Genomic DNA, 13,143 nt, shown 5'->3' on the forward strand with positions numbered 1-13,143 from the left:
CTTTTAAAACTGAAGTATATTTGACATAGGTATATAACATTAAAAAATGCAGCATCGGTTCGGGAGACTTGTGTTTCAGTCCGTTTGTTCATATCTCCATGGATAGAAACTACAAGCGCGCAGCCGGAGGGCGGCGCCAGGGGGCGTTAACCCTGAGCAGCTTCGTCAACAATAGGCGCCCTGGAACGCTCTTTCCTCTCCTCTCGCTCACCCCAGCTTCCGCCGGAAGCGGCTCCGTCTGTTGTTGTCCTCCGGTATTTGGGCTGGATCTGTGTAGGGGGTTCGCGGCCGCTGGCTGGGTGAGAAGCTTTGGTCCAGGGAGCCGGAGAGAGAAAAAGAAAACTCGAACTTAAACCCAGGCAGCAAGATGGACGTTCTGAAATCGGAAATCCTCCGGAAGCGGCAGCTGGTAGAGGACAGGAACCTGTTGGTGGTGAGGATCCTTGGGGTCGTGGGACGTTGGCGACGGAGGAGCTGAGTGTTTGCGTGGGTCGGGGGCGGCTGGGGGAGGGGAACGGTACTGACAGGGTCCTTGCTGGATGGGGTTTAGCCAGAGCCCCGCCACTACCCCGGAGCGGCCCCCTCTAGACCCGTGTGCCCTTGGTGCTCACTTGGGAGCCTTTGAGATGGAAGTGTGGGAATTGCAGGAAAACAGGAGACTTTGGCAATCGCCTCCCCCCCCCCCCCGCCCCTTACACCCATTCTCATAGGTGTTCTTCGGAAGTGCCCCAGTTTTTCTGGTCGTTCACCTCTGTCGTTTTAGGAAGGAAGGGTTTGTGCTTTATATTTACTTCCTGTTTTGTCACACAGGCTATTATAAAGATGTGGTCGAGGACCAAGATGTAATAAAATTAGTAACCAAGACTTAATAAAATTAGTAATTTTACTGGTTCATCAAGGAGATAGTTAAGTGAAACTGCCCCCGCTTCCCCATTAGCACTTAGCATTGAAGAGTCAGCGACAGCTGGTACAGTTTAGTGCCTTTGTCTTGATTCTTATGAAGCCTTCAGGAGACTTACCGTTGTTTTTTCACCCTCAGTATAAATGGGAACGGAGTGGACAGGCAAATAATACCTTAGTACTGAAAACAGTTTTGACCTCACGGACCCTCTCAAAGGGTCTTAAGGACTCCAGGGTCTTGTGGACCACACTTTGAGAACAGCCTGTCTTAGGTCTTTGAACGTAGTGTGCGATTGATGTTTATGATGTAGTAGTGTAAATAAGTTGGGATTGTTAGCTTGGGAGATGGCAGATTTCATAATCGTTGAAACTTTAAAAACAGCAAAGTGGAGCTGATTGAATAGAATATTACTTAGCAAATGCGGGTGAAGAGGGGAGAGAGCTTGTCCGTATTTGTAACTTGATATTTTCATCCGTAACTCGGGGCCTTTTTCTTTTGATGAGTGGTTTCGAAGTATTTGAAAAAGCTAGTTTGGATGTTGAAATGCATAGTGGGTGTTTGAAAGAGCTAGGTGTTGAAATTTAAAGTGCTTTAGAGGGAAAATTGAATCACGAAAAGCTCAGCTCACTCAGGGTTTACAACACGTGTTTGCATAATCAGGTTCTTTGTCATAGAAACAGACCAACCTTTAAAAATGATCAATTATAAAAACATTGATTCTACATAATTGTTCTTGTCATCACATATAAACTGTTTTTCTGGGATGTCTATCATTTTGTAATTTAATAGTTGATTTAATTACTCAGGTAACCTCGGCCCGAAGGTAAGATTGATTTCCCAGTTAAGATCAGCAAAGGACCTACATGAAATGGGGATTAAAATACTGCAAGTCATAGTTCCGATATTGTTAATAGTAATCTGCAAGGCCTTACACAGAGTGTTTCATATCTGATAGCTCATTTAATTTGTACAGCAGTCCATAAAATTAGTTACTCCCATTTATAGGTGAGGAAATTGAAGCTAAGTTAGATTGATGTACAGAATCTCACAGCTTACAAGAGATGGAGCCTGAATTTGAATCCATCTCTCCCAACCTAAAGCTTGCTCTCTTAACCACCACAGACAGGCTGTTTATTTGTCTCCACCCTATGAACATAGAACTAGTTTGGATAGGGTTAGTCCTAATTAAATTACTGATACTTAAAATTAAATGAACATATGTGAAAACACCATAGCATGCTTTCTCATTTGAGCTTTACAGCAGCTCTGCTTGGTCCATAGGGCAGTTAGATGCTCTTTCCATGGACAGTGAAGCTGAGACTGAGGACTGCATGATTTTCTCCTGGCCCTGTGGCCGGTGGGGGTGGATCTCAGGTCCCCACCTTGTGGATGAGTGCCCCTGCATATCCTAGGGCAGTATGTGTAACTGGACACCTTTTCTTCTTTAGGCCTGGGGAGACAATCATTTTCATTGCAGCCTTTATCTTTCTGTATCATAGTGTCAGTAACTTTCAAACTTTCTTTCATTGCCTCAGCCACAGTAAGAAATCTATATTTTGACCTGATGTGTATGAAAAGAGTTTCATGCAACATTTCTTACCTTTACTACATGTGATTCTATCATACCGTTCACTGTTTTAATCCGTCCTGTTTCATTTTTAAAAAAATGAGGATAATGAATAATCAGTGAGTCCTTTTCATTACACTTTCTGTAGCTGGGAAGCCAGTTTCTCTTGTAGAGTTTTTTGAGAAGTGTCGCCTCCTCATTGGTCATTTTGAGTGATCTCCCAGCTTTTTTGTTTGTTTTTTAAATTTATTGAAGTGTAGTCGATTTATATGTAGTGTTTAATTTCTGCTGGGGTTTTTTACAGAAAAGTGATTCAGTTATACATATATATTCTTTTTCATATTCTTTTCCATTATGGTTTATCAGAGGATATTGAATATAGTCCCCTGTGCTATATATACAGCAGGACTTTATCCATCCTATAGATAGTGTGGTGTTGCAGCTTTTTATTGTTAGTCTGATAGTTGGATAGTAAATACTCAACTTGTGAGCGCCCCTTTGTTAAAGCTGAAGGAGCTCCTAAAGTAGCCTCCTGTCACCTGTGCTAAATGCTCTGCCAGGTGTAACTACTTGGAGGTAAATGTGGTCTCTCTAGAATGCCAGTGCTTTGGTGCCCCGGTGTAGGTGAGTCTTCATTTAATGTAAAAGCCACATTTATATGGAAAGCCGGGCTACTGCAGGGCTCATCAGGGCTTAATCAGCAGTTTTATTAGTTGCAGTTTTGAAGATGGACTTTGTGTAGAATTTTAGCTTTGTTTTTTTCTCCAATATTTATTGAATATGTCCTGTATTCAAGGTACTACAGTGTACTACAGAGGATTTTTTAAAAATGTAATGCTTGATCCTTTTCTTCAAGGAAACTACTTTCAGTTTTATAAAGAAAAGAGAAGCCATTAGGCAAGAAATTTCCCTGTTAAAGTGGGTGAGGTATTGGCTATATGTAGGGTCACGCCTTCCACTTACATGTTGGAGCCCAGCTCTCATCTTTTTTTAGCATCGTCAGAATCTGAGTATCACTTGTCTCCTCTCTTTCTGTGTCTTCAGTCTCTGCTGGCTTGTCTCTAGCAGCAGCGAAACATACACACCCCCCCTCCTTTTTTTTTTTTTTTTTTAAAGACAACTGTCCTTTTTCTTTACAGCCAAGCTTCTTAAATTTTATTTACTACTTACTCCTTTACCTGGCTTTGCCCCCACAGCTACACTGAATCCTTCCTAATCAGGGGCTGCAGTGATCTCCATGCTTTCTTAACCTCAGCAGCATGTGCACTTGACTGGTCCACTTTCTACACTCTTCCCTTGGCATCTCTTACCCCACAGCATCCTGTTTTCCCTTCTTAGGCTGCTTATTCCTGATCTCCTTTATAGGCTTCTTTTTTCTTTATTATTTCATTTTATCCCTTAAATATTGGTTTTCCTTAAAGTTCAGGCCTAGGCCACTTTCTCATCACACTGAGAATTCTCTTATATTACCTTCATATTTACCTCTGGATTTCATTTACCACCTGTAACAGGGATTCTTAAGTGGAGCCTTTGGATGGACTTCAGAGTATCCGTCAGCTCCTTGAAATAGTATAAAAAATTTAGCCTGTACGTATATATATGACCCCTCTTCCCCTCCTGTTGATGATATTATTAAAGGAATCTTTGGCAAAAAGTTCAAGAACAAGTCATTTCTGGAGTGGTGAAAATCTCTGTGCCCATTAATTCCTAGCACCAGTCAGCTCTTCCAGTTCTCCTAAACCTTTTCATTGATTTGGGTCTTTGAACTTGCCTTTCTTCACACTTGTTCCTTCCTTTGCTTGTGCGGTCTTCTGCAATCCTCTCCAATGCCTCTTTCTTTAGTGGTCAGTGTCGAACCTTTCAGTTTTCTTTTGTGTGTGTAGTCAGAGAACAGTGTGGTAGGGAGTTTGTCATTTTTTTTTTTAAGTCTTTATGGAATTTGTTACATTATTGCTTCTGTTTTATGTTTTTTGGTTTGTTGGCCCTGAGACATGTGGGCTCTTAGCTCCCTGACCAGGGATAGACCCCTGCACCCCCTGCATTGGAAGGTGAAGTCCTAACCACTGGACCGCCAGGGAAGTCCCCAAGAGTTTGTCATTTTTTTTTTTATTTATTTTTTTTTTTTTGGGGGGTACACCAGGTTCAATCAACTGTTTTTATACACATATCCCCATATTCCCTCCCTTCCTTGACGCCCCCCCCTCGAGTCCCCCCCACCCTCCCTGCCCCAGTCCTCTAAGGCATCTGAGTTTGTCATTTTGATACCATGTTTTGACATCTGCAAAGAAGATTTTTTTCCCTCAGCATTTCACTGTGAAAAATTTTTTTTATAGGTAAGAAGTTTATTTAGAGCTTTATTTAGAGAGAAGCACAGTGTAGGCCATCTCAGACGGTGAGAAAGGCCACCGAAAAATTTTAAATGTACAGAAAACTCAAAAGAATTGTATCGCAAACACCCATATGCCTACCATCTAGTTTTTGCAATTAAGCCTGCAATTAACATTTTAATATATTTGTTTTATTGTGTAACTGTCCATCTCACCATCATTGTATATCCCATTCATCAATCCATCTAGCAATGCAGAAACTACTTTCACCTCAGAATAGTAAAACAGGCAGAACATTTTAGGATAGTGGGAGGCTGCCTCTCCACGATTTGACAAGAGGCAGTCACAAGCTAAGTCATTACTGTTTCACCTGTCACAGATGAACCATAAACAGCTGGGAAACCGCTTGAAATGACCAAAGGTGAGGGGGCTTTTCTGGAACAGCAAATTCATACACAAGTGTTTTCCAGCTGCAGACAAGGTCATGAAGACGGCGTACTGATGTTTATGCATTTCAAATTGATTTACAGACATTGATACAATTTACCCCTAAAATGTAATATCATATAATTGCCTAAATGTAATTTGGCATGTATATCATTGACTAGTGTTGAGTGTTTATACTTTTTTTGGTGTGTCAGCAAAATTTTACATGTGAAGAAATACACAAATGATGTGTACCATTCAGTGAATTTTGACAAATGCATACACCTGTGTAACCCAGTCTGTATCAGGATGCAGAATATTACCCTCATTCCACCTTCCAGTCAGCCCCTACCTTCCCCAGAAGAAGCTGCTATACCGATTTCTTTCCACCATCAGTTGGTTTTGCCTGTCCTAGAACGTCACATAAATGGAATCATACTGTGTACTCTTATATCACCCACTTTGTTTAATCAGAATGTTTTGAATTTTATTCATGTTGTTGCAGGTATCAGTTGTTTATTCCTTTTATTGCTGAGAAGTATTCCGTTATACAAATAGGCCCGCTTTTTTAATCTGTTCTGATGATGGGCACCTGGGCTGTTTCCAGGGTTTAATGATTATGAATAAATATGCTGTGGATCCTCTCGTGCCAGTCTCATGTTTTCATTGCCCTTAGGAAATTGCTAGGGAATGGAATTGCTAGGTCATGGTGTACGTTACGGGTTTAGTTTTATAGAAATCCACCAGACCTTTTTCCAAATGGTTGGACCATGTCACATCTCCACCAGCAAAGTGAAAGGGTTCAGATCTCTACGTTGTGTCAACAGTTTGTGTTGTCAGTCTTTAATATCAGCCTTTCTGGTGGATGTGCTGTAGTGTCTCATGGTTGTTTTAATAACGCATTTCTCTGATAATTGATATTAAGTACTTTTCATGTATTTTTTGACTGTGTATCTTTTGTGAAATGTCTGTTAAAATTGCTTGCATATTTTATATATCTTGGATTCCAGTCCTTTATCAGATATGTGTTTTGTGAATATTTTCTTCCAGACTGTGGGTTTTCTATTCATTTTCTTAAAGCAAAAGGTTTTAATTTTGATAAAACCCAACTTATCAATTTTTCATGGTTATTGTTGACTGTATCCTGTCTGGGAATATAAAATAGTATAAGCTGTTTGAAAACAATTTGGCAGTGTCTTAAAAGTAAAGCATAGGCCTGCATCGTGATTGAGCTATTTCACTCCTAGGCATTTACTCAGGAGAGTAAGATAATTCTCTTATATCTTCTAAAAGCTTTATGATTTTATCTTTTATAAAAAAATTAATTTTTTTGAATCAATTTTTTTGTATTACGTGAGGTAGAGAGGTTTTTTTTTTTTTAACTTATTTTATTGGTTGTGTTGGGTCTTCGTTGCTGCACACAGGCTTTCTCTAGTTGCGGCGAGTGGGGGCTACTCTTCGTTGTGCGCGGGCTCCTCATTATGCTGGCCTCTTGTTGCAGAGCACGGGTGCTAGGCACGTGAGCTTCAGTAGTTGTGGCACATGGACTCAATAGTTGTGGCTCTTGGGCTCTAGAGCGCAGGCTCAGTTGTGGTGCACGGGCTTAGTTGCTCCTAGGCATGTGGTATCTTCCTGGGGCAGGGCTCGAACCTGTGTCCCCTGCATTAGCAGGCAGATTCTTAACCACTGCGCCACCTAGGAAGTCCGAGAGGTGTTTTTATTGTTTCCCATGTTATTATCCATTTCTTCCAGCACTATTTACTGAGAATATTTTGCTTTCTCCTTTGGATGGTTTTGGCAAAATCAAAAATCAGTAACAGTTTAAGTGTGACTCTGTTTTGGATACTCTGCTCTCGTGTCCTTATTTGGTTGTTGATCCTTATACCAGTGTCACACTGTCTTGATTCCTGTCTCATTCTGGTGAGTTGTAACGTCAGGCAGTATAAATGCTACCACTCTATTTAATTTAATTTTTTAAATTGAAGTATAGTTGCTGTATAATATCATATAAGTTACAGGTATACAGTATATGATTCATAATTTTCAAAGGCTGTATTCCATTTATAGTTATTATAAAGTATTGGCTCTATTCCCTGTGTTGTACAGTACATCCTTGTAGCTTATTTTATACCTAATAGTTTGTACCTCTTACTCCTCTACCCTGTATTGCCCTTCCCCTCTCCTCTCTGCACTGGTAACCACTAGTTTATTCTCTATTATATCTGTGAGTCTGCTTTTTTAAATATTCACTAGTTTGTTGTACTCTTTAGATTCCACATATAAGTGATATCATACAATATTTGTCTTTCTCTGTTTCACTTAGCAAATGCCCTCCACGTCCATCCGTGTTGCTGCAAATGGCAAAATTTTGTTTTCTTATGGCAGAGTAGTATTTCATTGTGTATATGTACCACATCTTCTTTATCCATTCATCAAGGGACACTTAGGTTGCTTCCATATTGTGCTGTTTATTTTTTAAGCAGCTTTATTGAGATATAATTGACAGACAGTAAACCGCATGTATTTAAAGTGCATAACTTCGTGAGTTTTACCATGTTTACACCTGGATGCTGTCACTGCAATGAAGAGAGTGAACATGTCCTTCTCACCCCACATTTTCTTTGTGCCCCTTTGTGATCCTGCTTTCCTGCCCCGCCTGTGCCCTACCCACCCTGTCCACAGGCTACCACCGGTCTGCCTTCTGTTGCGTTACTTTGCACTTTCTAGAGTTTTATGTAAACAGAATTGTTCAGTATGTTGCTTCTCTTATGTGCTTTCTTCCAGTCAGCCTAATTTTGAGATTCATTCATGCATTTGTCTTTATTAAGACTTCATTTTTCTTGCTGAACAGTATTCTGCCATTGTATGGGTATACCTCAATTTGTTTATTCATTAGCCTGTCGATGGGCATTGGGATTGTTTCAATTTTTTTGGCTATTATGATAAAGCTGCTGTGAACATTGGTGTTCTGTTTGGACATGTACTTTGATTTTCTTGAGTAAATGCCGTGGAATGGAGTGGTTGGATCCTATAATAAGTGTATGTTAACTTTATTTTCTTAAGAAATTTGTATAAGATTAGTGCTTATTTCTTGCATACACTTTTACATAATTTTATATGTAATGATATAAATACATGTGATTATGAAATACATAGATTTTGGTATGGTTTTCTACTTTGGATGGCTTCATGGAAAAAATATACTGCCTAGCTAACAGGATCCCTTGAGAGTTGACGTTTCTTTCACTTTGAAAAGCATTGTCTCTTTAAATTGTGTTTGGCTGCCCAACCATTAGGTTTATTATTTTAGACTCTAAGACTGCATTCTTCAGCCAGAAACTGACCCTGCCACATGGTTCTTTATCTCACACCCATTGCTCTGCTTTGGGTGTCCAGGCTGTGTATTTGTTAGCTTTCAGTGTCTTTTTTGTAGAACTCTTGATGATGTGTGTGTTTCATTTATATAAACACTAAAACCCTTAATCTGATTGAAGGAATGATGATTCTAATTAATGAAATGGTGTTGCATGTGGTTTTTAAATTCTGACTCTCCTTCAGTAGCATGGGCTGGCGTTTAGGGTGAAAGACTTGTTCTGTTGAGACCTGGGAATCTCAGGTTTATAATCCAGATAGTACAACTTGGACAAAGTCCAAGAATAACATGTGTGAAGCATCCCGCGGGAATTAGGTTCTGTCTTTAAAAGGAGAAGTGCTCTTTATGTATACCCTTTACAACTTGTTTTTAAAGTCTGCTGTAGTGAGAGGCCCAATGGAAAGGTCAGGTGCTTTAGAAGAGAACCCAGATAAATTTACTATCAGTTCACATGCTGTCTTAAAATTTATACCAGCCACTTTCAGACTTTTGTTTGTAGGGCTCTATTGTATATTGTCATTAATTCAGCAAACTTAGAATTCAAAATTTTTGAATATAGCTAGAAAGGAAACTAAATTTCTAAAATAAGTAAACAAGTCCTAAAGTCTCACTGGGGCTCTGTTACTAGAGAGCTAGTTAATTTGGGGCAAGTTCTCTGCCCTGACTGACTTACCTATAAAGGTGGGGTTTATTACTGATGCTTACACCCTACAATTTCAATTCTGTCATAACTGTATCCACCATACTTTGTATTTCAAAGTGTTTTCAGTGTGCTTTATAAAGTAATGTTTTATAATAAGAAATCACTGCTTGACTTGCTATTCTTACAAACTGCTCTTGTTTCTAAACAAAAAGTATGCAGAGTGATATTTGAAACATGATAGGGAACCTTTTGTTTTTGACATTCTTTTTTGCCCTGAAGTGAGGGGTCCCATAGTATGAAGCAAAATGTTTATATTTTTCTTACTATAACTCTTTAAAATGAAGAGCAAATTAATTTTCAAAAATAAAATTTATTGTTAATAGGTAATGCATTCAGATGATTCAAAGTTCAAAACATACTGAAGGCTATACAATAAAAAGTTTCCTTCTTGCCCATGTCCCCCAGATATCCAGTTTACCTCTAAAGCAGCTAGCGTTATCAGTTTTGGGGTATCCTGTAGTTATTTCATGCATATAAAAGCAAATGTGAAGAAGCAAGTGTGTCTTTTCTCCATTTTTAATACAAATGGTAGCATACTAGATTTGCTCTTCTGCCCTTGCTTTTTTTCATTTATAAAAATATAGAAACCACTTAATTAAAACAAACCCCTCCTTTAACAGAAATTTATGAAACCCCGAAATTGAAAAACAGTAAAGGAAGTGTAGTAACCAATATGAAAGTTACTGGAAAATAGTAAATAATAAAGAAAATGGGGCAAATAATGCATTAATATGTTCTAATAAGTTGGAAAATCAAAGTGAAATAAATGACCAAAAAAACAAGAACTAGAAAATCTGAACAATCCAGTAAGGAAGAAACAAAGTTGTCTGACAAGCAAGAGAAGAAAGCAATTGAAGAAGGAGGGAAGTAACAGTTGCTTGAAGATCCTTGAGGTCTGCACCTTGGAAGTTAGTTATGACCTCGGGATTTTTCAGGGGAGTACTAAGAAGACTCCCAATTGTTGGGCAGCTGCAAAGAGAACTGGAGGTGAGGAATTGGAGACAGAGTAGAGAAACGTTTTATTGTGCTTCTGCTGTAAATGGTACTTAGCACAGAGTAACGAATTTTTCCTTCAAAGTTGTAGAGTCTTGAGCATATGTAAGTGATGATCATTTGTGCCAATAGAGAAGGAAGACGTGAAGATGCAGAAGAAAAGATAGATACTTGACTCTGAGAAAGGCAGGAGGAATTGAGATCTGGAGGACAGCTGTAAGGGGTTGGCCTTAGACAGGACGAGGGTTTCCTCTTCCATTCTGAGATGAAGAAGGGATTGGTGCTGGGAGGAATTCGAAGTTCTTGTTTACTGGCTTCCCTTTTCTCTGTAGAGTGGCCTAGTCATTTGCTGAAAATAAGGGGAAAAATAAGAGGCTTAGAGGTTTAAGAGAATGGAGTATGAATAATGCTTAGTGTAGACAATAGGAGAGAAAACCAGGTAAATACACCAGGATCAGTGGGCAGCATTGGGACCCAAGTGGTTTCACAGCATTTAAGAGCTAGGTGCAGGTGTGGAGAATGCCAGCAAGCGGACTCCTCCAGGACAGAACACTTGTTGGTCTCAGGATCCCTTTACATTCTTTTTTTTTTTTTAATTAATTGATTGATTGATTTTATTGGCCGTGTTGGGTCTTTTTTTGCTGTGCGTGGGCTTTCTTTTAGTTGCAATGAGTGGGGGCTACTCTTCGTTGTGGTGCGCGGGCTCCTCATTGCCGTGGCTTCTCTTGTTGTGGAGCACTGGTTCTAGGCGCATGGGCTTCAGTAGTTGCAGCACGTGGGCTCAATAGTTGTGGCTCACGGGCTCTAAAGCGCAGGCTCAATAGTTGTGGTGCACGGGTTTAGTTGCTCTGCGGCATGTGGGATCTTCCTGGAGCAGGGATCGAACCCATGTCCCCTGCATTGGCAGGTGGATTCTTAACCACTGCGCCACCTAGGAAGCCCCCCCTTTACATTCTTAATTACTGATAGCTTCTGTTTATGTAGAATGTATCTATTGATAATTACTCTATTAGAAATTAAAACTGGGATACTAAAAATGTATATTTATATTCCAGGTAAGAAGTACAGTAAGAAATCCATCATGTTAGCATAAATAATACATTTTTATGAAAACTATGTTTTCCAAAACAAATTTAGTGAGAAGAATGGCATGTTTTACATTTTGCAAATCTCTTTTAATCTCTGTTATATTAGAAGTCAGTTGGATTCTCCTGTTTCTTTTTTCAACCTGTTGCAGTATGTTGTTTTTGTTCAAGTAGATGAAGAAAATTCATCCTGAAGCAGAGATGTAGTTGGAAAAGGGAGAATTTTAATAGCCTTTTCAGTAATTGTGGATGTTTTTCTTTGATACTACACCAAAACTGGATAAGTGGTAAGTTTCTTAAAGATTAGCTAAGAGTTTAGACTCTGACCCATATCAACAGACTTTTTGTATATTAAAATCCATTGACCTGTTCTGCTCTAGATCTGTTCTGACTTATTCTGCTCATAGATCTTTTGCCTGTGCATGATTTTGTAAACTCTTGCCTTTGTAACATCATGAGTTTTTTTAACTTTGCTGGGCTATACAGATCTTCTAAATGTTGATGTTTCATTAGACAATATATGAAACAATCACATTTGTTAATAATATCACCACTGATTTCGTCAGAAAAGCCTTTAAGTATTGGGAAGCCATCAGGTTCACAGTGAAGGATACCAGTTTCCTATGATTCTGATTTTTGCTTGACAGGTGGAATTTTATCTTAGGCAACAAATACTGTCATCGTTTTCCTTTAGGTGACAGGTTTGCTGTGTTCACTTTTGAGGAATATGTTTGCCAGATATGCAGGTCTGAATAATCAACCAGTTGCACAAGTGCTTTTCTTCGCGAGAACTGTTCTACTTCATTATGTAGTGCAAGTGCTTCATATGTTTAATTTCATTTCATTTTGTCATACCAAATATTAAAAGGCCATGTACTCAAGGGCTGAGATTAGTAGAATTGTACTTTGTCAAGACTTTCTTAAGAGAAACTAGCCTTATTTTCCTGCAAGTGCGTGGTGGTGAAGAATACAGTGACCTCTGGCACATAAACTTAGCTTTCATTTATGCTATGGTTCCAGTAGTTTTCCTCACCATTGCTTTTGTACCATCAATGCAAATCTGAGCACAGTGAAAAGGAGGTAGGCGCGTATGTCTTAGTATTATTATGAAAATCAGTTTTACCTGTAGAACCTCTGGAAAGGTCTTAGGGACCCCCAGAAATCCACATATTGAGAATTGATGTTCAAGGCTTTAGGTTTTGTTAGGTGTGTTCAGTGGAATTGAGAGACTGTAGTAAAAGATAGCACAGTTAAAGACTGGACCACGGTCTTTGGCCTGGAAAGTCCTTTTCATTTTCTTCCTACATATCAGCTCTTTCTGAGAGGCTGCCAGTACATGTTTGTCAGTGCATTTATTTGAAATATGATGAGTGCATGCTGCATAGTCAAAAGGAACAGTTTATGATGCTGAAATGCATTTTGGGAGTGAAGAACTGTAGCTTGGAATACTAGATCAGCACAAAGGAGTTAAGGACCAGAGTTCTTAGTCCTGCCTCTGTTACTTATGAGGCTCACTGAGTTCTGGGAAAGTCACCTGAGCTTTCTAATTCTCAGGTTTCTCACCTCTACAGTGGGATTAGTATTATTTGCGCCTAGCTTTCTCAGAGTAGTTTTAATGTTCAGGTGATACTGTCAGTTTCTTATCCCAGGTAACAGCTTCATCTTTATATCTGTAAAGCTGTGCTTGGGGTGCAGCAGATAAGTCAGTAAATATTTATTGAGTTAATGAATGAACTTAAAAAAAACCTATTATGAGCTGTTAGTTTTA

The 13,143-nt window shown here is 39.2% G+C and overlaps 1 protein-coding gene across 1 annotated transcript in view; it reads left to right on the plus strand.

Moving 5' to 3' along the window:
• The first annotated feature begins 240 nt into the window (after positions 1–240).
• The window catches only part of PRPF18 (pre-mRNA processing factor 18), a 45,471-nt gene continuing 32,568 nt past the window's right edge, over positions 241–13,143 (plus strand). The window contains exon 1 of the mRNA XM_057731245.1: positions 241–433. Within this exon, the coding sequence (XP_057587228.1) occupies positions 368–433 (66 nt within the window). The 5' untranslated portion in view covers positions 241–367. The remainder of the gene's footprint in view (positions 434–13,143) is intronic.

This window comes from Hippopotamus amphibius, chromosome 4, assembly GCF_030028045.1.
Source record: "Hippopotamus amphibius kiboko isolate mHipAmp2 chromosome 4, mHipAmp2.hap2, whole genome shotgun sequence".
NCBI lineage: Eukaryota > Metazoa > Chordata > Mammalia > Artiodactyla > Hippopotamidae > Hippopotamus > Hippopotamus amphibius.